Raw genomic sequence first — 25953 nt, forward strand, 5'->3', positions numbered from 1 at the left:
GTTGTGGGGAGTAGTAATTGTGGGGGCACTGGAAATATCTTGGCAGGTTTTGCATTTCTTGTCATGGCAAAATTCATTTGGTGCATGTGGGGCTGTAGGAAGTTTGCTACTGGTGATGAGGTTAATGAGGTTTGGTGCTTGTTTGAATTTATAAACCACTTTTCACAGAAGGGCCTATGAACTTCATTTCATCCACCTCCTAGATACAAAAACTCATGGATTCAATATAGACACTGGATTTATGACACTATAACCTGCCTGACATCCGACTCCCCAGGTACCTCTCCACTTTTACCTGCTACATCCCCCACCCCCCAGCTTGTCTCTCACCCCGAGGCCCCAATTTACATTTACACTGACTGGCTTTCTTGTATGCATACCAGCCTCTGGCTTCTTTACTATTCATTCCATCCAGGAAGAGCGCACACACTAACTGCAGATGCTTCCCTCAGCCTAAGTTTTTAAACCTGAAAGCTTGCGAAGATATATTTCTCCAATTATTCAGTTAGTCTAATAAAAGATATCAGATTTACCCAAAGAACACTGTTTGCCTATGTCCTCAGACAAACACGGCTACAACCTATATCCCTTAACACACACAAGTGATACGAGTTATGCTTTTAACAGTCTGACGGGCACTTTCACAGAAACCCCTGCACCTATCACCTTGAAACTTGGCAGGCTTCGTGGCCTTAGAAGGGGCTACCATCCCTGCTGTTTTCATCTGCAAGAAAATGACGGAAGTTATGGGTATTTTAGTGATTACCCGTTATAGTCTATGGCTGAATCTCCGAATCTGCACCAAATGTCTGAATCCGAATCGGCTGAATCGAATCGGGACAGTGACTCGAATCACTGTACCTCTGAATCAGCTGAATCAAAAGTCAAACACCTGCCACTCTGCACAGGCCCACTTGGTGGCAGGGCCCTGCCAGCCAGGCCACTGATAACCAGGGAAGCGAAAACTGTGGCTTATTTAAAACTGTAGTTTTCGCTTCCCTGGAGATTGGCAGCAAATGACCTGGCTGGCGGTGCCCCTCTGTTAAATCAGGGGCTGGAAGGGCAAGAGACAAAATGAATAATCTTAAAGGAGCTGCTGCAGGGGGCACTTCCAGCACAATTTACTGAGATCCCTATATATGATATATGCAGTGTGTTTAAGGACTGAACTTTTGGGTGGTATCTACATAATTTACTTTTGTGAATTCTGTCTTTTATATAACTACACACCTGCAGAAATGCACTTTTCAAAGACTTGTATATAAAAATATTAGAGCCCAACCTAAACCCTACTAAAGTGAACAAGTCGTTTTAATGGAAATTAAGATCTATAGTGATCAAGGTCAGTTTTCTGTGGAGTGTACAAACATGCTATTCAGTGAGGAGTCATTTCATGCTTCATTTTAACCGCCTGTTTCCAGCCACTTTGGTGCTATAGGTGTTCAAAAGAGGTTGTGAGACTTTTTCTATGAAGTATTTCCTTCCTACATTAATCATATTTTAAAAAGCTGCATTGCTATTGCTTATATTTGGTAGTGATGGGTGTGTGTGTTGTGGGAGGGAACATTACAAGGCAAACCATACTGGAACGTTTCAGTAGCGATAAATGACTAATCAGTGTCTGAATGGAAACCATAATTTAACTATATTGGTTCCTGATGGCCCTGGCTATAGTACCAAAGCACAATTTTACAATACTCAGACCTAACCAACTTCCTTAGAATTGGAGTCAATACCTTGCTTTCTACCTGTAAGTCAGCAACAGTAAGCCCGATACAGAACCCTAAATTGATGCCACTTATGATGACAGTACTTGACAACCTTAACTGTGTTGGTGTACTCAGGAGTGAAAAAGTAGCAACATTTTTACACTCATTAACTCATTTTAAGAGTGGCAAGGTGTGCACCCCTTTCAGCATGATGGATGTAGGAGCAAAGCTAATGGAGACCTTTTGCCTATAAGGTGGACTTACATTAGTTTATAATAAATGATGCAAGATTATTCCAATTCAATACTGCACACATATAATTATTGACGCAGATAAACTCCCCTGAGCAGCCTCACTTGATTTGCAGCACTTTTATTTAAATTAAAAAAAAAAAAAAAAGAAAAGTGCTGAATCCAGCATAAGGAAATTCATCAAGGATGAAAACTAAAAATGAGGGGATGATTCCATTGGTTTTAAAAACCTGAATGAAATAACCAAAATGTTTAGGGTTGTCTTTCTTAATCAAAAGTTGTATCTGCTATTTTGTGTGTGTAACTGCCAGGCACCATCTTAATGCAGTTGCCTAATAAAACATGAGCAAAAATGCAATTATCTAGTAAACAAGCAGTATATCATTCACTGTTTCTTAACATGCTAAAAATATAAGGATCTGAAAATATGAATCTATTATTGTTTTTATATATCTATAGATATCAATATTGATATCTACATATAGATATAGATATCAATATCGATATCTCTATATAGATATAGCTATCTATGGTGATAGGTACCCAACACAGATGACAAAAAAACATGTAGAAGCTCCATTTGGCTGCCCATTTACATGTCTGATAGCACATTCTTATTGTTTGGTATAACCTTGCTTTTAAAAAAATAAGAGGACAAATGGAACAATAACTTTAAAATTGGTTATTTAATCAAGTTTTTCCACAAGCTAGAACCTTTTCTGACCCATTTTTCCAAGGAAAGACTGAAACAAAGGGAGGTCAAGTTATGCTTGACCAAGGTCATTAACTGAAATCAGAATACAGAGTTTTCCTCCTCCTGTGGTACAAGCTGTACCAGGGAAAGGCCCAATAGTTGATCAAAACAAAACAAAAACTTGCACTGCCCATACCCAATACTTTCTGGAAAAAACAACTTGCAAAATATTTTAGTTACGGACTTTAGTGAGCACAGGTGAACACTTACTAGTAGTCTTGGCAGAGGCCTGTAACAGGGCAAAGAGATAATTACTTCCTTACCTCTACAAAAAGTTCAAATGAAACAGAGCTAAGGTTTCAAGGTGGGGAAACCAGGGGAAGCTTTAAGTGACAGTAACCATGGCTTTCAGTGACAATACCACTACGATTCTTCTGGATAGACAGTATTTGAAATGCCTGATTATTAATACAATATCTTTTATGGGCACCAAATTCATGTCAGCAATTTTCTCTCTCTTTCTCATAATGTAAAAACTTCTAATAATTCAATGTACTATTTCTTCTATACTTTTTAAAGTACACAAGAAATGACAATCTTTCACTAAATGCAGATAAGTTTGCAAGAAAGCTGAAGTATTCAGTATATTATTCACTAAGTGTATGCCAATGCTGTTTGACTGCAGGAGATTATGAAAGTTCTCATTTTTTGTGTGCCAATACCAAAAAGAGGAATTAGTTTGTTTACTGGTTGCGAGACTATGTGCAAAAAAAATCTCATATATATCAGTCAGATCTTTGATTATCTTATATCCTTTTTGTAAGCCAGAGATTGATCATGTCACTGCAGGTCTTGGACAAAGTTTCAAACACTGAGCGCAATTCAAGCGTCTCAGGCATTCTCTGATGCATGTAAAAATAATACACGAGTGATATCAAGTGGCATCACATTTAAGGTCTTTAAGATGCCACAGGGGAAAAGGTCAAGTTAAAGTTTAATTTTTTCTTCGGTTATTTCTTCAGCTTGCGTTTGGAGAACAAGAAACAAGAAAGTTGGGGGGGGTGGGGGAAGGACACCAAAAATTAAAAAGAAAAAGAGAAAAGCAACAAGGTTATTAATCATCATTTATAAATAGCCTTAAATCTACAAAAAAAGAATATGTCACAGTCTCAGAGAACATCAATCTAACAAACACAAGACTGTGAAGGCAAGATATGGGGTAGTATTTCAAGTAATGGAAATTAAAAAGGGATTACTGGAAGCAGAACAAAGTACGAAAGAGTCCAGAATGAGGTCATTAGGGTTTATTAGGTTGCGGCGCCGTACAGTACTTAGAGAGATGGGGGAGTCTCTAAAGCAAAGGAGACAATCTGTTTGAAGGCCTTAGGCAAAGAGGAAATAAAAGAAGAAGGAATAGGAATGATGAGCAGACAGAGTATAAGCAGAAATGAATAAAATGATGGAGGGGTGATATAATGTATGGCCTTGAAGGATGAGAACAGGTGCCTGAATTTGATGCAATGAACCAGGGCTGTCCAACTAGAGGCTTGCCATGGGTTTAACTGCATCCCCCAGATTCCTGCCCTACTGCTGCTCCTGTGGAAGCAGCCAGAGTCTCTGGGCTCCCCTTCCCTCCCGCTCCAGGAGGTGGGGCAATGCAACAGCATGGGGAGCCGAGGGGGAGCCTGGGAAGTGCAGAGCAGTGGGGGACGGAAGGGTGGGCAGCGGGTGCCCGTGAGGGCATGTGGCCCGGGGGGGCTGCGGCTTGCCCTGGTGCGGCCTGCGCTGTGCGCAGCTGTCACTGGGGTAGACCATGGAGTGCGTGGCCCCTGAGGCTTGGAAGCTGGACAGCAATAAGATGACCAGGAGGGGTTAAAGAAATAAAAATGAGAGGACAGCCAAGAGAAAACGTCACATTGTTTAAAATATGACAACCAAGGTGTAGGGACACGGCTTCTGAAGTAGGACTACAACACAAAAGGTAGAAGTCTGTGATTAATAAGGGAAGCAGCACAAGGACTTGGCATGAGACTGCACATAGTGGAAGGAATATGGTAACAAATCAAAATACGGGAAATTGTTTGAAGCGGGGACAATGGATGAACAGCAGATCTGGGTCAAAGGCCACAGGAGAGAGGAAAAAAAGACCAGTTAGGAGGAAATTAAGACTTCAGGAAAATACAGCTATGAAACGCGTGTGAAATAATAGCAGGACATCCAATCTGAGAAGACCGAAGCTACTAGACTGACTCTTCTAGCCATGACAATCCAATTCAGGACTTGATGGGAAATGGGAGACAAGGTGGTTTTCTGGAGTTGTAAGACACAGAACCCCTTTTAAGATATCCTTTAAGGGCCTGACAGGACTAAATGCAAGCTACTGAAACTGTCTACTTCATTTTGTCTACTAAACATCTGTAAGTGTCGTATCTCTTGCTGGCAGTGCCAACCATGTTAAGTACTGCCAAACAATAGGCACTGCTGATTTCCACCCCCTGCCTTGCATCTAAGCAGCAGCACTGTTCTAACCATCTTAACTCTGCTTCTGGGACCCCACACTATAATGAATACCTCCCTTCCCTAACATATGAAAGGGTTAGCACTTTTGCAGCTAATTACTGAGGGCTTCCTTCCCAGCTACAAACAGTGCCAAACATCGACCAGCAACAGCTTAAGTGCCACATGTTAAACATTATTACAGTGATTGGTTCCATATTGTAATTTGTGGACAGCCAGTTAAAAGCTTCAGAAGTGTAAAAAAAATTCTATAAAATCACCATGCCATGCAGATATATACAGTATTAGATGATCAAAAGCTTGAAAGTTCCATCAAACATAAAAAAGAAGGGCAAGGAAAAGGTAACTCTTCAGCCTCAAGAATACCACAAACAAAATTAGCCAAACATAAATACCTGTAACGTTTTTATCAACTGGCAAGTCTAATTGTTGCCCCTCCCCCCCAAAAATATTTAAAACAGCAACTTTAAAAAGAAAGCAAACTTTAATACCAATATTAGAGCGAAACAGACCAATTAGGTTTGTGGCACCAACTCTGAATTGAAAAAAATTAAACTTGCAACACAGAATTTCTTCCAAACAAAATGTAGTTCAGCCCTCATATCCAGTTAGTAAACATATTACTACAATGAAGCTTAAGGAAGAAAAAAAAAAAGCCAGCATGTGTGCATGCACACACAGACCCAAAATAAAATGCTAAGCCTCCCAGGCTTTTTGTTAGCTGGCTTGAAAGTAAATGTAGGTTGTCTGTGGAGAGAGAATGCTGCTTCAGCAGTTGAGAATGAATTTCAAGCCTGTGTTCTATTTTATCTTTTGTAAGTGTAATCTATTCAAGGCAATAGTGAACTGACAATTTAAATAACTACATTTTAAAACAAACGAAGCATTGATGTTAATGTGTGAAAATGGTCCCAACCCCTAGGAGTCTTGGTTCCCACCATTGTTTACTTTGACAACAGGATATAATTGCTTACTTACTTGGCAGCAAACTTTACCATCTGCTTGCTTGCATGGTCTCCCACAGCCACAAGAGCCTGGACATTAAACTGCTGCTGACGTAGGACTAAGAAACACTGCTTCCCTGAACAAAGAGAGAAACAATGCAGGTGTATTAAGGACAAGTTACTTAGAATCTTTGTGAATGAGAAAAATGTTTTACTACTTTAAAATTAAGCCCAAGTTTAACACGCAAACACCACAAAGTACATTTATATGCATGTTCATCCAACACTGCAATTATAAGCCAGAATGATCTTCTCCAAGGGCATAAACAAGCGCTTTTGATGTTAAAAAAAAAAAATCCGCTTCTAAAACAAGATGACCAAGATAACTGGTATGGACTGATCTTTGATAAAAGTACAATTTTGTAACGTTCTGACATTTTAAAAGTTTGTTCTTTATAAGAAGTCCAACTCTTACTGCTGCAAGTTGTGTATTGAGACGGCTTCTAAATTCTCTAAATTTTTAAATGCAAGAAATGTAGTTATACATATTTACTTGAATAGAAAACAACCCTGACTATAAAGATGACCCCCAATACATTTTCTGCATACAGAATGTAAAAGTATACATTTGTTATAATTTCCAGATGTAAATCTAATAATTCGATTTGTCCCCTCCTTCTTCTGTCTGTACCTTACCCCCCTCCTTACTGTTACACCCTTTCCCCATAGCATATAAAAATGAGGATCCAATTTGAAAATACTGATCTGAAAACTTACCTTTAGTAATTTGCATATAGTACCCATATACTTAGTTCATCCAGAATTGATGCATTCTACCCTTTTTTGAAACTGCTGCAAGTTTTAGCACAGGTGCTCTAGAAACACACTTTTAACCTACTTATAAACAGCACAAGCTATACATGGTCTTAGTCTAAAATCAAGAAACTAATGATTTACCCTAGAGCTCACTGAGCTGGGCACCACTCAAAATCAACAGAATTTCAAGCCATGGTGACACCACAGCTCAACACTGCTCATAATGCACGTGTACTCCAGATACACTCCACAAAGGATCAACATGCTAATTAATTAGCCCCACTCCCCACTCATGACAGGAACCAAGTCTTCTTGCCATGAGTCCTGGGAGCCTCCAAAAATGTATATGAAGATAAGGTGCAGGGATACCTGGTCCAGTTCCACCTCATGTGGGAAGGGGCCACACTAATCATGTGCGATAGGCCAAGAGCAAATGTGACAGGGATTCTGGGTGAATTGTTTGGGGCCCCATTTGGTGATGTTTGCCAAACATTTAAGACTTATGAAGAAACAGGAATCACTGGAAACAGAAAAGAAAAGCACACCATCACTCTGGGAGTGAAGATAAAGTAAAAAAAGTGGTCAGTGTAGTAGCTTATCATGACTTAAAAGAGAGAGTCAACACCAAATGGGACTGTGCTTAATGAGTACTACCATACATCTTATTCAGATGGGCTGCACTAACCTTTCCTTGCTGTATGTTCCCATCAGTGTTTTTGGCACTGGGGAAAGTGTTGGAGCTTGTTCCGGGCCTGCTAAGTCCTGGCCTGGTGTTGCAGTGTCTACAGGCCCAGTGCTCACTCTCTCCCTGGTGAAGCAACTGCCCATTTTTTGTGGGGTCTTTAAAAAAAGGTTCCATCAGCATGTTTGCCCAATATAGGCCATGTGTTGTATAGTCACACTCAGTGTTGGCTGCATTTAATCAATTTCATAGCTGGTCTCCATTATTGAGCATACCCTGCTTTTGGTAGCTGTTTAATGATAGACAACATACAAGACATTGTAAACAAATGTAAGATAAGGGGCTTTCCACCCATGCTGACTGGAGGGGGAGGGGAAAGCCTCATCTTGTATTTGAGTAAATACGGTAGTATCTACTTTACCTATTCTTTCACCTAATGTTACCCTGAAGTTGTACTTTACTTTGAACTACAAGGTAAATCAGATGCCTGGCCCAAGACTGCATGACTTACTCTAAAGTCATTTAAGCAGGCTCACTCTATCCCCCAACATCATAAGTGTATTCACTAACTTCCAAAATTTAAATAACATCCGTCACTTGGCTTAGCTACTAAGGGTGGCTATGAGCCATCTTTCAGTTGACATGTCTAGTAGGAGTAGAGTAATGAGAAACAGACATTCCACAATATAGTATAAGCACGTAATTTAAATGGGATTTAAATAGCAAAGAGTACTGATTCAGAAAAAAACAGAAACCTAGAAAGAACAATTAAAAATCTAACGGAGAAATCCAGAGAAATATGTTGGTCTTCGCAGGAATTTAAGGAATAGAAAGTAAGATGTACTATACCATATCTACCCAAGTCCATGATGACTCTGAATTTAAGACAACCCCCACCCCAGTAATTAGATTCTATACATGGTAAAAATATAAGTTTATGATTTTCCATGTACAGAATCTAATTATTAGAGGGTTATTTTAAATTCATCCCCACCACTGTTGCAGCACAGAAAGCAGTGGCAGGGGGCAGAAAGTGTATGTGGGGGGGAGCAGGTGGTAAGGAGGCACTGGGGGGGTGGGAGGTCAAGCAACCTGACACCTTGCCCTGTCATACCTTGCCCCCTGCTGGCAGTCATCCCCACTACTTGCCTGCCCCCAAACTGCCTTTGTGTCCCCCACAGCTTCTATCTCCCCACCTCCCCACAGAGCTTCTACCCCCCTGCCGGCCCACTCACACCACTATCGTTTACCCTTGAAGGGATGTGGTAGCTCTGGCTGGGCCCTGCAGCTGGGGCCAGAGCTGCCACACTGCCACCTCTGCTACCAAGCTGGACTGGGACCCATGCTCAGTGCCCTGGGATGGAGTAGGGTAAGGGTAAGCAGTGGGGGCAGGGAAAGAGACAGGAGAAAGGGCTGCAGGGAGCTTGAGGCTGCATGTGGGGGGCCTGGCAGAGAAGGCAAAAGCAGCAGGGGGTGGAGGTGCAGACAGCAGCTGTGGCTCCATCCCCAACCTGGGGTCGGAGCCAGAGGCAGAACGATTTGCCCTCCCCACACTACCTTGTACTTGAATCTAAGATGAGCTCCCCTCATGTTAAATGGGGATAAACCCCCTGCCCTTTGTCTCAGATCTGAATAAATATAGTATCATGGCAGTTTCAAAGAGTTAGCAATGCAGTTTGTTGACACTTAAATGCATCTAATTCAGTGAGATTAAGCACTGTATAAATAGCTGTATAAATTTAACAGTTGCAACAATTCCACATTTCTTTTCATACTTGTTATAGAGTTATCAAGAGATTGTGATTTTAACTGCATTTTCTTCTGACATGGTACATTAACAATATATATTTAATAGTTATTCATAACCACCGACAGCTCATATCATTATCCTTTTAACACACTGTTCTGACTTGTACCATAACAACAATATTTCCATTAAATTGGAGACAGGACATCTGCTAAGTGCCAGATACTTCACTATAAATGGTCATTTTCCTGTAGTTGCCTATGCATGCTATAAAATACTAAACCAATGTATATGTACACACCATGGATCCTATAACAAAATTACAATTACTACTCCTCCAGACCCAAATCTAACAGTTAATTAAAAGCATAATTTTAATATTTTAAATTTACACTGCATGTACATATAGTCTCAGTTCACAAAGTTATGCACTGAACAAGTTTAAAATGAGAACAGAAGCTTTCTTTTGCAATGATGTAGACTGCAACTTCTGCAACACAGCTGCAAGCCCCATACATTCTAGCACCAAAAGGTAAATGGAGAGCATTTCACACAAGGTTTGATTAAAAAAAGTTCAAAGCCAGCAATGTAAATATGCAATAAAAGCACTAAGTTGACTTAAAAAAAAGTTAATGTTACAAGTGATTCGGTTATGAAAAGCTTTGCATTCCATCTGGATCCTGGAAGTCTTAATCTAAAGTAAATGAACTGTTTTCATACACAATTTACAAAAAACCACCATACTTCAGAGATCTCAACCTTACAGCAAAGAAGCAAGTAAGCATGTGGGAAATGAGCTTATACATTTGTAACAGCCAAGGAATTGAAGACAGAAGTAAAGAAGCATCTTCATGGCTTTAAAATTAAATAGAACATTTCATCAATAGATGTAATACTTATGTTTATAAAGTATGCCCTTACAAATCAACCAACTACAAGACAAATCTATTCCTTTTCAACAATGTATAAAAAAAGATAATCCTGTATGGATGAGTTATCCCCTTTTTGCATCCTGTAAGTCTCAGGTTTTGGTATGTACAAGATCATAGGAAAGTGGCTGGAAGTGATCTCCTACAGTCATTTAGTCCAGCCCCCTGCTTCAGGTAGGACTACCCCTGCCTAAATCATCCCAGCCAAGTGTCTTTCTAAATTGCTTTTGGCAACTTCCAATTGATGGGGATTCCACAGTTTCTCTAGGTAGTCTGTTCCAATGCTTGTCCAACCTCAGTCTGAAAGTACATCCGAATCTTCAGCCCCAAATTCTCCTGCTGGGGCTTGAGGCCACTGCTTCTAATCCTGACCCCAATGGCCACAGAGAAAAGCCCATCTCCATCTTCCCTACAAATCACCCTTCAGGTATATGAAAACTGATAGCAAATCCCCCCTCAGTCTTCTTCTCCAGACTAAATAACCCTAGTCTTTCAGACTTGCCTCAAAAGTTTTGCCTCCCAGGCCTAATACTCTTTGTTGCACTGTGCTGGACTCTTTCCAAACCATCTACATTCTTCTTGAAGTGTGGGGCCAGAATTGGACACAATAGCCCTGGTGAGACTTCGCCTGGAGTAAGTAGAGCAGAAGAATCGTTTCCCTTGATTTAACACTCCTGTTAATGCAACCCAGTATGTCATTGACATTTTTGCAGCAAGAGCACACTGTTGGCTTATATTCATCTTCTTATCCATTGTAAGCCCTAGGTTCTGCTCTGCAGTACTGCAGCCTAGCCAGTCATTCTCCAGTCTGTATTTGTGTATGCAACTATTCTGTACCAAGTGCAGGGCTTTGTACTCGTCTTAGTTGAATCTCATCTGGCTGACTGCAGACCATTTCTCCAGGCTATTCAGGTAATTCCAGATCTCTGCCCTACTCTCTGGAGTACCTGCAACTCCACCAAACTTCATGCTGTCCTCAGATTCACTACGTGGGCACTTGGCCCATCATCCAAATCATTAATGAAGATATTAAACAATGCTGGACTCAGGACAGACCCCTAGGGAACCCCACTTGCTCCTTCCAACTAGACCCTAAGCCACTGAGAACTACTCTTCAAGAACAGTGATCAGGGATCCTGGTTTTCCCTGATAAAGAAAAAATTTGGAAATTCTCTGATAAACCCCCCCAAAAATCCATTTTGAAGCAATTAAAAAAGCTCCCCCCCCACAAGCCCTGCTGTTGCCCCTCACTCCACCCCTACCCCCACAGGCCTTGGCCCTGCTGGTGCTGCCCTGGCGAGGTGTCCCCTGTGCGTGCAGCAGCAGCAGCAGCAGCAGGGACAGCGGCACGGGGTTGTGCCCCTTGCTGCTGCCATGCATGCAGGAGATGCCTCGCCAGGGCAGTATGGAGCTCACAATGGCAACGAAATCCCCACAGTGCCAGTCCTTACAAAAGGACTCAATATTTTTGCCCTGAGTAATGTTAGTTTGTTTTAATCAGGAAAAAGGGGAATCTTGTGGAACATAACCAATATTTCTAACCAAACGAAAGGTAAATGATGAAAAGAAACTTCGCTATCAGCAACAGTTGAAACAGCAGAGTTGAGAAAAAGTAGATGCAAAAACAACTTTTTCCAAGGATGATTAAACTGTAAAACAAAAGATAAAGAGAGGACTGTGATCAAATCTTATTCAAGATTAGATGCGTTTTTAGATGAGGCAAGGAAAACATAAGGATGAAATTATATACAAGACTGTCCTTTCATGTTCCAAAACTTCTTTGTACAATTAAAACCTTAAAGTTCAAGACATTCAAGAGTCTAGATTCAATAACAATAGATGTCTTACGCTTGGTAATACAAGCATTGGTTGTTCATACCAGAAATTGGTACAGGCAGTCCTCAGACTTGCGACACAATCGGTTCCTGAAAATCGAGTCTTAAGTTGAAACGTTGCAACTCAAAACCAATTTTCTCATAAGAAACAATGTTATAAATGGGGGACTGGTTCCTGAATCAAGGCCCAATACCCTATTTTCACTAAAAATACCCCAGAATTTTGTACTCGATCCATTATAGATGAGTAACATAGCTACATTAATGTGTATATATTGTAAATAGCAATCATATTGATTTGGAAGGACTTCTTTGAGGTGATTTTGCTAGATGTTTTGAAGGGCTCTTGGTTGGACTCGTTGAAGGGTTCTTGGCTGGAGTCTTCTCAGGAGTCTTGGCTGCAGATTTTTCTGAAGTCTCGCCTGCTTTCTTAAAGAAAGTGTCCAAGGAAGTTTGGACAGATGTTCTCCAGGGAGATGAGCAATGCAGCAAACTTGTTTGCTGGCATGGCATGGCATGGCATTGGATCAAGCGTTGTAAAGTTGACACTGATGTCATAAAGTTGAAACAGGGTGTCAATTTATAAATGTTGTAAGTGAGAAACGCAAGTCGAAACGTCGTAAGTCGAGGACTGCCTGCATACCAAGACAATATCACAATGAAAAGATATGGGTTAAGCCCAACGAAAGAAGTTTGGCTTTGATTCCTGGACAAAGTGAGAGAACATGTGCCTTTTGATGTTTTTTAGCTCTGAACGCCATGAATCGGAATACATACTCCTTCATGGTTGGAAGTTAATAGACAACACGAAGTCTTGTGTAAGAAAAGAATGTAGAGCAGGGGCGGACAAAATACAGCCTGTGGGCCACATCCGACCACCAAGCACTTTCCTGGCCCATGGCGCCCACCAACAAATTGTGCCCCACCCAGCCCTTCCACCACAAGGAAGCCAGCACTCGGCTTCCTCCCAGCACGCAGCCCCGGCAGGCAGTGGCAGCAGCAGCAGGCAGGAGCGCTCGGGGTGCAGGCGCCTGGCGGGGTGCGGCTCCAGCCAGTGGTACACAGCTGGGGTAGCCTCCACCAGGCAGTCTGTATTGCCAGTGCTTCCTGCCACTCACCCGCTGTTCCTGTACCTACCAGGCAGAGGAGGAAAACTGTGGGCTGGAACTGGCTGCCTTCTTTGCTGGGGCTGCGCAGCACCAGACAGAAAGAAGCCTTATTAGCTGGAGCCAGCGCCTGGCGAGGCAGGCAGCCGGCTCCAGTATGCAGGGCTTCCCTCCCGTGCCTGGTGAATGTGGCGGCTTTGTGAGTGCCAGGGAGCACTCCTCACTGCAACATGCAGCACTGGCCAAAACAATGCCTCACTGTGCGCCTGTGCCCCAAGCGCTCAGCCAGCTGCTGCTGCGCCATGGGAGGGAGGATGAGGGGGTCCTCATACCTGCACATATACACAACCCCCAACATACCCTATCCTCCCCCAACAGCTATATCCCATCACAACCACCCCCATGCCACCATATACACCGACACCCCACAATATACAAGACTAAGAATTTATTTTTGAGTTATTATGCAATCACCTCTATATACACTATGCAAACAGAAATCATGACAAAAATAATTTTTGTAACAGAATTAAAATGTGTCATAGTAGGCGTTTGACTTTTAGTGTATGATTTAGTTTTCTTCCGACTCTAAGATAGCAACTCCCACTCCCAAAAGGAGTATTTCAGGGAGGCAAGGGGAGGGACCTCCAGTGGCAAAGGTCAGGGGTTAGGGGTGGGATTTCCAGTCCCAAGATGGCAACAAGAGGGTGGGACAACTGTCAAGGGGAAGGCATACCCATGCGGCCCTCGACAGCTGACCAAAATGCGTTAGACAGCCCTCCACCCAAAATAATTGCCCACCCCAGTGCAGAGTAAGAGTCGGCAACCTATGGCCTGCAGAGCCATTGGGTCCATCCCATGGAGCTAGGAGGTCTTCGGCAGTGTTTAGCTTTGCCCATGCCATGATATGGCCACATGGTGGACAGCCTCCCCCATACTGCAACCAGGCAACAGGAAGTAGCAGCAGTGGTAGCAGCCTGATCTAGTGTCAGTCCACTCGAGACGCCAACCAGGTCATTCTGGCCTATTGCCGCAAAAACCTTGCCAACTGCTAATGTAGAGGAAGAATTTCCAGAGTAATTTTAGGTCGTAACAATAAACATTTAATTATAGATATGTTTTTAATGGGGCAAAGGGAATCGTAATGCTTTATTTCACATTTTTGCTCTGCATATATTTTTTCTAAAATTACAAGATCAGACAAGCGTTATACAGATACTTAAAAAAAAAAAAATTTCTGCAAACCGATTATCAACAGAAGACAGAACAACATATTGCATATCAAGCCTTAAGCTCACCTGCTTCTCCCACCAGAAGTTCTGGCACTAAACAGCAGTTGCTTCTGACACCGTCATGCAGCAGCTATCTGCCAGAGCATAAAGTTAGCTCTGGGAGAGTGCTGGCTGCTAAATGGACCATGACACTTGTTGAAGGCTCAAAAATAGCCACATTTGTCTTCAACTGTCTACTGGGAAGACACACAAATCTCAGTATACCTGGCAGAAATGGAGCATTTCTCTTTACTGGCAGAGTAGAGAGTTCTGCCACTATGAAAGGGCTTTGGGTGTGAATGCATTAAAAGTTTTCCACGCAGAACTTCATGCCTTAGGTGCTGTGAAAAGCCCAGATGGATTTCCACGGACAGAACTCCACACAATGCAAATGTGATTAGTATCAGATTTAAAGATTAATACCAGCTAACCCCCATATTTTCAAGGTTTCTGTCCACAAGCTGACAGCACTGTAAGCAATGCTCCCCAAGTACACTGCTGTGCTATTAACAGCATTAAAACAGACTAAGCTCACCCATATAGAATATCATCATCTTTAACTATTCACACCTTTTTTTTGCACTGGAAAACACAACAATTTGAGACCAGAATCACAAAAGATAACCATTCACATATGGTTATACTTTTCAACAGAAACAGTATACACCTTTAAATTGTATTAAGTCATCACTACACAAGGTGGGGGAAAAAAGAGATTTGTTTTAAAATATGGCCTTCTCCACATGAGGATTTTACCATGTTTAAAACATGACTTCCTTTTTTTTTGTTTTAATTACTGTTGTTAAATGCTCCCTCCTTCATAATCTCAGTGGAAAAGGCAGAAAAAAGAGGAGCCCAAAGAACTGAAACCTGAAATTTTTCATTCAGTTTCACAGAAAAATTTTCAGATGAGGGAAAATACAAAAATTTGATATGCAGTTCAAAATTGATGACAAAAATTCAACAGGTCCAAACAGAACATCACATTTATGGTGGACAAATAAAAAGAGTAAGAAAAAAAATCTATATATTTTGTATCTTAGCATTAGGGACTCAGGACTATAGATACTACTTTTATTTCTAGAGCATTCTGTGCCACTAGGTGCTCCTAAAAGCTCTAGGTTGGATTTAAGGTGAAGCTGAAATAACCTGGATGTTACCAAGGGCAGGGCACTACGGGCCAGATCTAGAACCACCTTCAGAGAGGAGCCAAGTGCAGGTGGAGCTGCGTTGGCTTAAGATGCTGTGGGAGTTAATGCAGCAGTTGTTCTCCCTGCCACAATGGAAACACGTCCCTGATGGGGCTGTGTACTCCCGAATTCGGTAGTCTCCATTCACCTCCCCCCCACCCCTCTGCAATTCCCCACCGTCCTAGATGCTCCATAGGCCAGATGACACAGGTCTGGGGGCTCAACACTTGACATGTCTGACCCTAGAGTCCTTTACTTTTAGACTCCCGGCAACATTATTCTTCATGCACCTTTGCACATCGTCTTATTTCCAGCAAGTCACATGGGTGGCTTACTATGTGAGCAGGTGGGTCCTAAAATTGCTCCCCGAACAACTAAACATGACTAAAGAAAGGACCTGCCACTTATTGTGGTGCTGTTAACTACAGGCTTCAGAGGAAAAGGTAAACTACTTTTCTGCCAGATCTTCCAGAGTGGTACAGCGATAGAAACACCAGCACAATGCAACTGGGCCAGCCTAATGTCACTCTTTCCTCTAAGCCCCTACAGATTCGGTAGCCCCCTACACGTTAGTGCTCTGGAGCTTCATGCTGATAATTCTAGCAGCAATCTGTATTTTCCCTCCAATGCAAAGTCACTGATTATATACATCTATTGCATGGATACCATCTTAATACATACATAGCAACAATTACATATATAATACCTTCTGTACCAGTACTTCCAAGTGGCTTTTGAAAAAAATGAGCTGAGCCACAAAAGTGGGGTTTTTTGCTTGTTTTCTAAGAGAGAAACAAATCTTCCACACTGAAAAAAAATGAATTACTTTTGCATGAGAGGTGTGGCAGAGCAAGGTAGAGTTCATACTGATTTCCCTAAACTTTTAAAAATAAACATTTTTTGTGTATTTAAATCTAAACGAAGTGTGTTGCCTATATACATGTGACCTTATCTTTGTGAACCAGACCCAAGATCATAAAAAAAAGAAGAGGGTTTTGTTGTTGTTGTTTTTTTTTTTTTTTACTGGAAAGAAAAAAGGACTGCATTACATCTTTTTGGCATAATCCAGGAAATAAGAGAAATCAACTACCCCAATTGCTTGTGTAGAGACCTGTTTTCCTTCCACGTTCTATGTTTCTCCCAGTTTGAGCTATCAGAGACAATCTCTAAGCATCATTTTCTTCATGTTCTTGGTATACTCATGTCTCACAACACAGCAGATAAATGTAGCTGAAATCAACACTCATTGTCTGTGTCTCATGTCACCTGAAAAGGTGAAAGCTTATTTAAGCGTGCACATTGCAAACTTATCTCCAGAGGGAAATTCAAGTTCCAGAGAAGAAAAATAGCTGTCATTCAGCTATTTTGACAGCACAGTACTCATGATCGCCAAGGGATTTCTCTCTTAACAGTGAAGAGGTGTTTCCCCCAGCCCAACCTCCATATTTGAAGTTGAAATGCTCAGAGTTTGGTATTTGAGGCTGAAATTGTACCGTAATTATTTCTGTTTCCTACGCAAGACACAACAAAACACTCCCCCCCAGAGGTTAATTACTCTGCCTGCACAAAATAATTTTGGTCCATCTTTGTCCAGTGACTGATACTCAGAAGATGATTCCATTTTGCTTAGCAATGTAGTCTTAAATGTGTTTTCATCATAAACCCATGAGGTCCAAAGAACACAGAATGTCTTACACTGTCTGCCCATTTAAACCATTTTTATGAAGAAAACTAAGCAAGGCCACCTATAGCAACACGTATGATTTTAATAAAGAATGCAGCTTACCTCAAAATAAATAAATAAATAAATAAATCTCAAAGTTCTTCATTCTCCGTGCCTTTGAATCTTTCAGAGAGAAATCAAGACTAAAACTGTCCCAAACCGTTACTTTGGGCAGGAGGATGGCATCTACCATATTCTACATTTCTTTTTACATAACAGTATTTGGAAAAAAAAACAAGTTTTGAAATCTTCTGTGTTTTCTTGTTGGACATGACTGTCAAAACCATGACAGTCTTGGCTTCTTTTTGTTGACATAAGGAAGAGGTAAATATTCAGTTTAGTACACTACCAAAATAAATGTAGCTCACCTTTAGCTCTGCTTGTGTGAATCCTGCCACGAACCCAAATCACCTCATCAGCTTTCTCTGTTGTCAAGTCCTTTATTTTAACCAAAACTCGTTCTGTAACAAAGAAATGGAAGTTATTTTGTTACGTTCAGCTTAGTGAAAATTATTCCTCTTTGCACTTCAAATAACACAGTTTTCAAAGACAACTGCTTATATGTATATGACCAATCCTAAACGTTATATTCTTTACAGCATAATGTGTCGTAAGTGCTTAAAACATCAGTGATCCTGTTGACACCAAGTATGGGTGGTGTTTGATCAACTTTAATTATTTTAAAATGGTTCAAGCAAGCGTACAATTTGACTTAGAATAGTCACCTGGGATAGGATCAAATTGTATTTAGAAAGTTCTGGTTTGAATGTAGGTTAGGGACAGCACTTCAGACAGTCATTTCTAAATTCAAATGAATTAGTATATATACAGCCATTGCAGATGTAAACCCTCGTAAGACTGAAATTATTTTGTGGGTGTACTGCAAAACAAAACACAAACAAGAAATGCTGGAGCAATGGAATCGTAAACACGTCTGTATAATGGCCAAGCCTAAACTTAAACAACTTAGGGCAGAAATGAAGTACAACACAGAAACTCCAAATCTCAGTTCTCTTTTCCTGGACCTGTAAGAAATTAGCTTTTACATATTTGGAAGGTACAGACCTTGTTCTTCCACAACACCCTGGGCTAGATTTTCAAGATATTTAGTTAACCAAGAGTGTAGATAGCTATTGAGTTAGATATGCCTAGGCCTATCATGGTACAAAGAAATGTACACTTAGAGAAGTTTTGAAAGGAAAAGGATAGCTGCTGCTCCCTTTGGGATAGCCCAGTAGCTTTTGTGCTTTAACTTTTACCTGTGCATGTTACCAATACAAGTTAACTAAATCATCCCAATTCTGGCCCTGAATTAAATGGTTAATGTCTGCTACATTTGTATTGCTACAAGGTCATATATAGGTAACAGCTATAGCAAAACAGCTTGTGCACAATCTGAGTAGCAGCTACCTCTCCCCTTCTGAAGCTGCTCCAAGTGTACATTTGTCCATCCTCCCCAATTCCTCCTGATCAATGGAATTCCATATCCAGTGAGATTTCTAAAAATGCCTAGGATGCATTAGCACAGGCACCCTAATATCTTTATAAATATGCTGGGTCTACCTTTTGCTATTGTTTGGGTACCAGGTCAAGAGACAGAGGCTGAGAATTAAAAATTCCCAAGAAGGCAAGGAATGAAACTGGAAAACAGTAAGTCAGGCTGAAAACACAGGCTGTGGCTAGATTAGGAGTTAGAGGTACACTGTTCAAATGTTAGTGAACCTAGCCTAACAGTCTAGTGGACTTTCTGAGAGAGAACCAAGTTAGTGAACACTTTCACAGTCTAACAATACACCTTTAAATCCCAGCCTAGACAAGACTAAGATCAAGAGTACTTCTCCAAACAATAGTGCAAACATCTCTTCAATTGTTTTTTTTCTTTTTAAACTGCAATTCTTAACTGCATTGGGATCTGAAGTGGCCACAAATAAGCTCTAATGGGAGACGTGAACAGGTCAGGCAAGCTAGCAGGAACATCAAGTGCTGAAAAGAGGCAAACAGATTTTCCTTCCACTAAAACACCTCTCAGAAATGAAAAGGGTGGAGATGCAATTCACATTTTTGAAAGCACTGTTATTTGGTGGGTGTTTATTACAAGCTTGAGTTAATGGGACAACTGGCTACAACTGGTCAGACTCTGAATTTTCTAGAGGGAAATGGGACAAGGACTCTTTTAAAGAAAAAAAGCTTTTTCTTCCAAAAGCACCAAAATTACACTTTTGTACCTAGTATTTTATAGTGCATATGGTTGTAATTACAGATTTACAAGTAACTGATTCTTAGAAACCATGGACCTCAGTATATTTGTAATACCACTGATTGCGGTACTGACTGCTGATTGTGGTTAACTGCACTGATTTTAGTGGGGCTATTTATGGTACCAAGCAGTAGCTTTGGTGTTAAGGATCTGTAGGATCAAGTTGCATGTTTGGCACTATTTGTGTTAGAGAGTTTGAAAGGACATCTGTTGAAGCAATGATTACCGCTTTTAAGCGAATACCATGTCATGCTGCAATGAACAATTAATAGGCTGACCTCACCTGAGTAGGCTCCTCATTTCTTCAGTAGTGCCCTTTCAGTTGCACTTTTTCTTCAATTTTTGACTACAACAGTTTTGCATGATCGTAAACATTCACTTCAATTTTTACAATTTCTGAAGTACAACTGCAGCATAAGTAATACATTTTAGAACTCAATTCTATAGCATCATTCAATTATTCATAGTAAAAAAAACATTGCTCATTTAGGGGGATAGTCTTCAGAAAGAAACAATAATACAAGCAATCTAACCTCCCGCCTTGATTATAAGCTTATCTATTTCCAAATACCAAGTTTAATTTCCCTAATTAGGCACGCCACCGTACCTACCCTGCACTTCTCTTCCCATTAAACAACTCTCCCATAGTTTGCCCACTCCAGGTTACCATCTGCTATTCTGGACTCTTTCCCTCAGTCTCTGAAGACTCTTCACAGCTTGCCCCACAATTGTATTATTCTGCACTGGGATGGGATTCAATTTCTGGGAATTAAGTTTTTGGATCTGAAAACTCATTTTAATTTTTCTGTAGGGTGATGTGACATTAAAACATTGGTGTTACATGGAACTATAATATTATTTTCATTTAAAATTCTATTAGCAGCATACCGATCTCTGGTTAGCACCTCTCCTCTGTAGACATATAAACAGAAACCAAGTAAAGCAACAGAATAAAAGTGCAGAGAGTGAAGTGACAGAAAATCTACCCAAGTGCTTATCAACAGGAAAGTGGTGGGGGGGAGAAAAAGAGTGGGAGTGAAGTATTGTGACCAAACTGGCAACTTCAGGGCTGCAAATTTCAGCACCACAGATGCAAAACTCTGCAATCTCTAGTTTCTAGCAATCTCTACTTTCTAGCAATTCAAAATACTGGTATCAGAAAGTTGGAATTACCTGAATTTAAAACTGTATTATTTCAAAGCTATAACATTTTCCAGACACTAATACAAAGACTGAATGAGATGTCACCCCTTTGATAAGCCCCCAGTGTATTGCTCACCATCTGCATTGTATTAACATTTTTAAAAATGTGCTGGACATATAACGATCTGGCTTTAAGCAAGACCAACTGGGACACATTTTAATTTAAAAAAAAAAAAAAAAAAAAGGATAGCATATGAATTATTTAAACATATTTTATCTTACATAAAAAGAAGAAATCAACCTCCAAAGACAGGCATAATAAAGAAAAAATTCTTGTGTCTACTTCTGGAAAAAAAGTTAATGTTTTGCTGCTTCTCCCTTTAACCCTTCTTCCCTCTTCCTGCTAACAAGCTGGTAGCTTCTGCCACAGGTTGTTCTTCCTTGAATGACTGTCACCAATCCTTCACAATCTCCCTTTCATCACTTCTCCATCCATTTAACATCCTGCAGCTAAAAAAAAAAATCTTCCCTTCATGCCACACCAAACATTTCATTCCTTTCATAGGTCCTTCAATGGATTTCAAATTCTCTCCAGATTAAGATCAAGCATTCTTGTTCTCATCTTAAATATACTACACAACTGTGCTCCTGCCTATATTTCAACCCCTGTTTTCAATTACTCATCCTCTTGCAACTCAAGTTGTACTCAACTCTTCTTACCTTGTACATTTTAAAATCTGAGTTAAAATAGCAGACAAGGTAAACTGGGTTTTAATGCGGATTAATGGCTTAAAACCAACCCCCTCCCCCAAAACCCCCCCAACCAAAACCAAAAAAACAATCCCAGGTTCCCCTATAGTTTGAACATGAGCTGCCAACCACAGATAAAGATGACATTACCTTGTCTTGACTGCTAATTTAACAAGTTAATTATGCATTTTAGGGTGGAAACAGATGTCGCTTTTCATCATCTTTGCGCTATCATTGAAATTTTTATGGCAGCACAAAGCAAAAAGATGTCCGTAGCCCAAAAAGTTGTTCGTTATACCACAAATACCAAATTGGTGGCTGTGACAAAGGTAGTAAATTTGTGCTGCCTTATTACAGTTGATGTTTATTTGCTTTATGGCAGAAGAGTGAGCACACCCCAGAGCTGCCACTCTGCAGCTGCCCCTGGAGTCCCTGCTCAGCTTTCCTCACTTTCAAAGACATGCTCCCAGCAGTCTCCAGGGTACATCTTTGGAAGCAGGGAACACGTCACCCGTTATCCTTCAGATCAATGGTCAGGACAAAGGGCAACGTGCATTTCACTCAATGAAGTGGATCAGCTGTGCCTGGACACAAGTAGACACAACCTTTGTCTTCTTTCCATGTGTACCCTAGGGCCAGGACAGCCATGTCTTTTCAGCACTTGAAACACCCTCACCCTTTAATTCTTCCTATTCCCAAGTTCAACCTTTGCTTTTTGTTATGGTATCACTATTTATCTGGTTTAGACTATAGACTCCTACACACAGAGTCTATGCTTCTGATATCCTTGTGAAATCGCAAATCACTATGGTGCTGGATACATAAATAAAGCAGAAGTGAAAGATGACTTACAAAGGTTAAATAAAAAGCCCTTATATTCAAAAGCAGTAAAAAATTAAACCAGCAGTTAGAGTGAAGGAAGACAAAGGACTGCAGTAACGGGGCTGAAGAGAGAAAAATGAAAAGACAAAAATGGTTTGTTTGTTTGTTTTTTTTATAAGCAATTACAGTCTGATGCAGACAGAAACAATGTTAAAAGACATGACATAACAGGAGGAGAGAACACCAGATAGGAAGGGCAGCCAACATTTGCAGAAGAAATTCTGAACTTACAGAATTCTAAGCAGGGCGAGACAAAAGGAACACGCGGGTATGAGGTAAGTGTAAGAGGGAGGAACACCTATAAATGTTTTTTGTTAACTAGAAGAAAATTCTTTACTTGGACTGGAGATGCATTAGCAATCTGTGAGTTCAACAGAACGAAAATAACTATTTATTGGAGTGAAAGAAGAAATTGGACAGATCAGTCTTGAACTCAAAGTCCAAATATTATTGATTGTTAGGTGCCCCACTAGGACAACTCATAACATAGACCCCTAAAAACTGAGGCAACCAAAACCATGAGTCAATTTTGAAAATGTAGGTGCTAATTACTTGGAAATAACACAGGAAAAAGGCATTTCAAGAGACAATTTAGGAAGTGGCTGAGGCATAAATAAGAATTTTAGTAAAGTTAAAATGAATGGGTATATTCTGCTAGTGGGGTAAGTAGGGCAGGGTGAATGAGGCAGCCACCTCAAGTGCTGACTTGGGGTGCGGGAAAGGGGAAAAAAAGTGGCTGGTGCCAGCAGCTGCATGAGTGCAGCTGCAGCAGTAATCTGAAACTGCAGCTGCCCCTGTGCCCTGGGTGCCCCTTTGTCTCCGCTGCTACATTCTTGCATTGTTAGACACTGATACATAAATTTAGAAACCAGAATGTGGGAAAGAAGAGTAATCTGACAGTCCATAGAGTAAAGTAAAAGCCCATGTTAAAAATAATCAAAGACTAAAAAAGGATTTTGTAGCCAGATGAACATTTTCAGACTTTAAACCAGTCTGTAATGGGAACTTAACATTGGGTCAGAAACAAAAGATAACACCTCACCTTGAGAGCAGATATCATAGGAAGTGGCCAGGGCCCACACAGTACTTCATGTGGAAAGGGAAAGATAAGGCTCATTTGAAACAATTTAAAGAAAGGGATGGAAGTTATAAAACTGGTAAGAGGGGCACAGCTCTCCAGTATTGAGGAAGTCTAGAACACTAAGCTTCCTTGTTGGGGTAATGATATTCCCATGGGGAAAGAGCAGAGAGAGAAAGAAAAAGAGGCCATCCTTGGAGAGTGAAGAGCAAGGCCAGATGGTCACATACTGGCCGAAGAGACGTACCATCTTTTTCTTGTTATTACTTCTGGTCTTCTCTCAGTTCCTTCTCCTTGCATAGTCCAGGCTAGAGGTCCTGAAGAATCACAACTGGCAATAGCAGCTGTGGATCTAAGGTCTTTCCAGAGATTGAACTTCTTCTTTGGTACACTTTTTATACATTGATTCATTGCCAGTCACTGCCTGCTGCTACTTTTTGCTTGTCAAGTCTTCCTCTCCCTCACATTTCTCTGAGCAAGGATGAGCTATGCAACCCCATACAGCATGAAGCAATGGCTTTTTATTATGACATGACTGTAAAAGAAACACCTCTCTCTGACCACCCAGTGAAGAACATTTCGCATCTGAAACCTTGTCTAAGTTTATCCCAAGCTTGCAGCTAGTCCATTAAAAAGGTATCACCCATGAAAATTCTTGCCTTTCACAGGTCACTCTCCCACATTTCAGCACTAAGGAAACCTACATGAGACAGATTTTTCCTATATTTTCCTTGTTTCTGCCGAAGTTCCTAGTTCTGGAGGCTATGAGAAGAGACCAGTCAACTGGTTAGAGCAGCAGTACTCAACATTTTTCCCAGGGGACCATTTTTCCCAGCAGTACTCAACATTTTTCCCAGATGGGCAGTGTTCAGTTGGTCAGCAGCCAATCCAGTGCCTGTGGCAGAAGCAGCGGGCACTGTCCAGTTGTGCGGAGGAGAGCGGGAGGCAATCCAGCACCACCGCCCTCCTCGAGGAAGGGGGGTTTGATCTGGCTCTGCAGGAGGAAGGATATGTGGCTCCATCCTGCAGAGGGGAAAGGGAGCATGGTCTGGCCCCAATATGGCCCTGCAGGGGGCAAAGGGGTTGCAGGCCAACCCCATGGGTGAAGGGGTTGTGGCTGGTCCACACGGGGCTTGGGAATTTGGCAGGTGGGAGGGTGTCTGTATTAATGGCCACTGCTCCTGCACCAAATTTCCTGACCCGTGGGGAGTCCTGCAGACCAGATGCAACGGCTCTGTGGGTCACCCCGGGTTAGAGTGCTGGAGTGGTATGGAGACTTTGGCCAAATGTCTTGGCTTAGCATCTCTTGGTTCACCAACTGTAAGATATAAATGATATACCCCTCCATCACCATGTTGAGGATAAGTTCCATTAACATTTACTGGGACTCATGCATAACAGTGAAGAAAACCATGTAAGAACCCTAATACAGCATCTAAACAGACAGCTGTTGCAGGTCTCATGACAGAACTTGTTCCAAAGCAATGGAATAAATGTGATTTCAAGTCCTAGGATTTCTAGAACTGACTAAGCTCTGGTTAAGTCATTTGTACAACAGCAACCCTGTAAATCCAGAAGAAAGTTTAAGCTTAAGGTAGAGAGCAGAAAAGGAAACTGACCCATATATGACTGGGAAGTGAAGGCTGCTGCAGTGGCAGAGGTATATTTCTACTTTTATTGGCATGAGCAGCTGATGATGCGGGCAGATGATGCAAAATCTAAGGACTTCACCCCATTCTCATTAAAAAAACTAGGGGATTGTGGCATCGACGCCTACACAGTCAGGTGGGTCACCAACTGGCTGGAGGGCCGCACCCAGAGAGTGGTGGTGGACAGGTCTTAATCGACCTGGAGGGATGTGGGCAGTGGGGTTCCGCAGGGCTTGGTCCTCGGGCCTGCACTGTTCAGTATCTTCATCAGCGATTTCAACGAGGGGGTAAAAAGCAACCTGTTCAAATTTGCTGATGACATTAAGATGTGGGGGCAAGTGGGCACACTAGAAGGGAAGAATAGGTTGCAATTGGACCTAGACAGCTTACAGGGGTGAGTGGATGAGAACAGGATGGGTTTCAACACTGACAAGTGCAAGGTACTGCATCTGTGGGGGAAGAACCAGCACCATACCTACAGGCTGGGGAACTCCCTTCTTGTCAGTGCAGAGGCAGAAAAAGGACCTTGGAGTCTTTATTGATGCCAAAATGAACATGGGCCAACAGTGTGTGGGGATGCGGTCAGGAAGGCTAACCGTTGGAGTACTGTGTCCAGTTCTGGGTACCGCACTTCAGGAGGGATGTGGACAACATGGACAGGGTCCAGAGGAGGGCCACCCGCATGATCAGGGGGCAGCAGGGCAGGCCCTACAAGGAAAGGCTACGGGACCTGAACCTGTTCAGCCTCCACAAGAGAAGGCTGAGGGGGGATCTAGTGGC

At 41.5% G+C, this 25953-nt stretch overlaps 1 protein-coding gene across 1 annotated transcript in view; it reads right to left on the minus strand.

The window, feature by feature from the left end:
* The window catches only part of DARS (aspartyl-tRNA synthetase), a 75009-nt gene that overhangs the window by 47269 nt on the left and 1787 nt on the right, over nt 1–25953 (minus strand). The window contains exons 3-4 of the mRNA XM_019554272.1: nt 17783–17875; nt 6150–6252 (exon numbers count right to left, since the gene is read on the minus strand). Of these exons, the coding sequence (XP_019409817.1) occupies nt 6150–6252; nt 17783–17875 (196 nt within the window). The remainder of the gene's footprint in view (nt 1–6149; nt 6253–17782; nt 17876–25953) is intronic.

The sequence above is a fragment of the Crocodylus porosus genome, unplaced genomic scaffold (genome assembly GCF_001723895.1).
Source record: "Crocodylus porosus isolate Cpor-Errol unplaced genomic scaffold, CroPor_comp1, whole genome shotgun sequence".
Classification (NCBI taxonomy): domain Eukaryota; kingdom Metazoa; phylum Chordata; order Crocodylia; family Crocodylidae; genus Crocodylus; species Crocodylus porosus.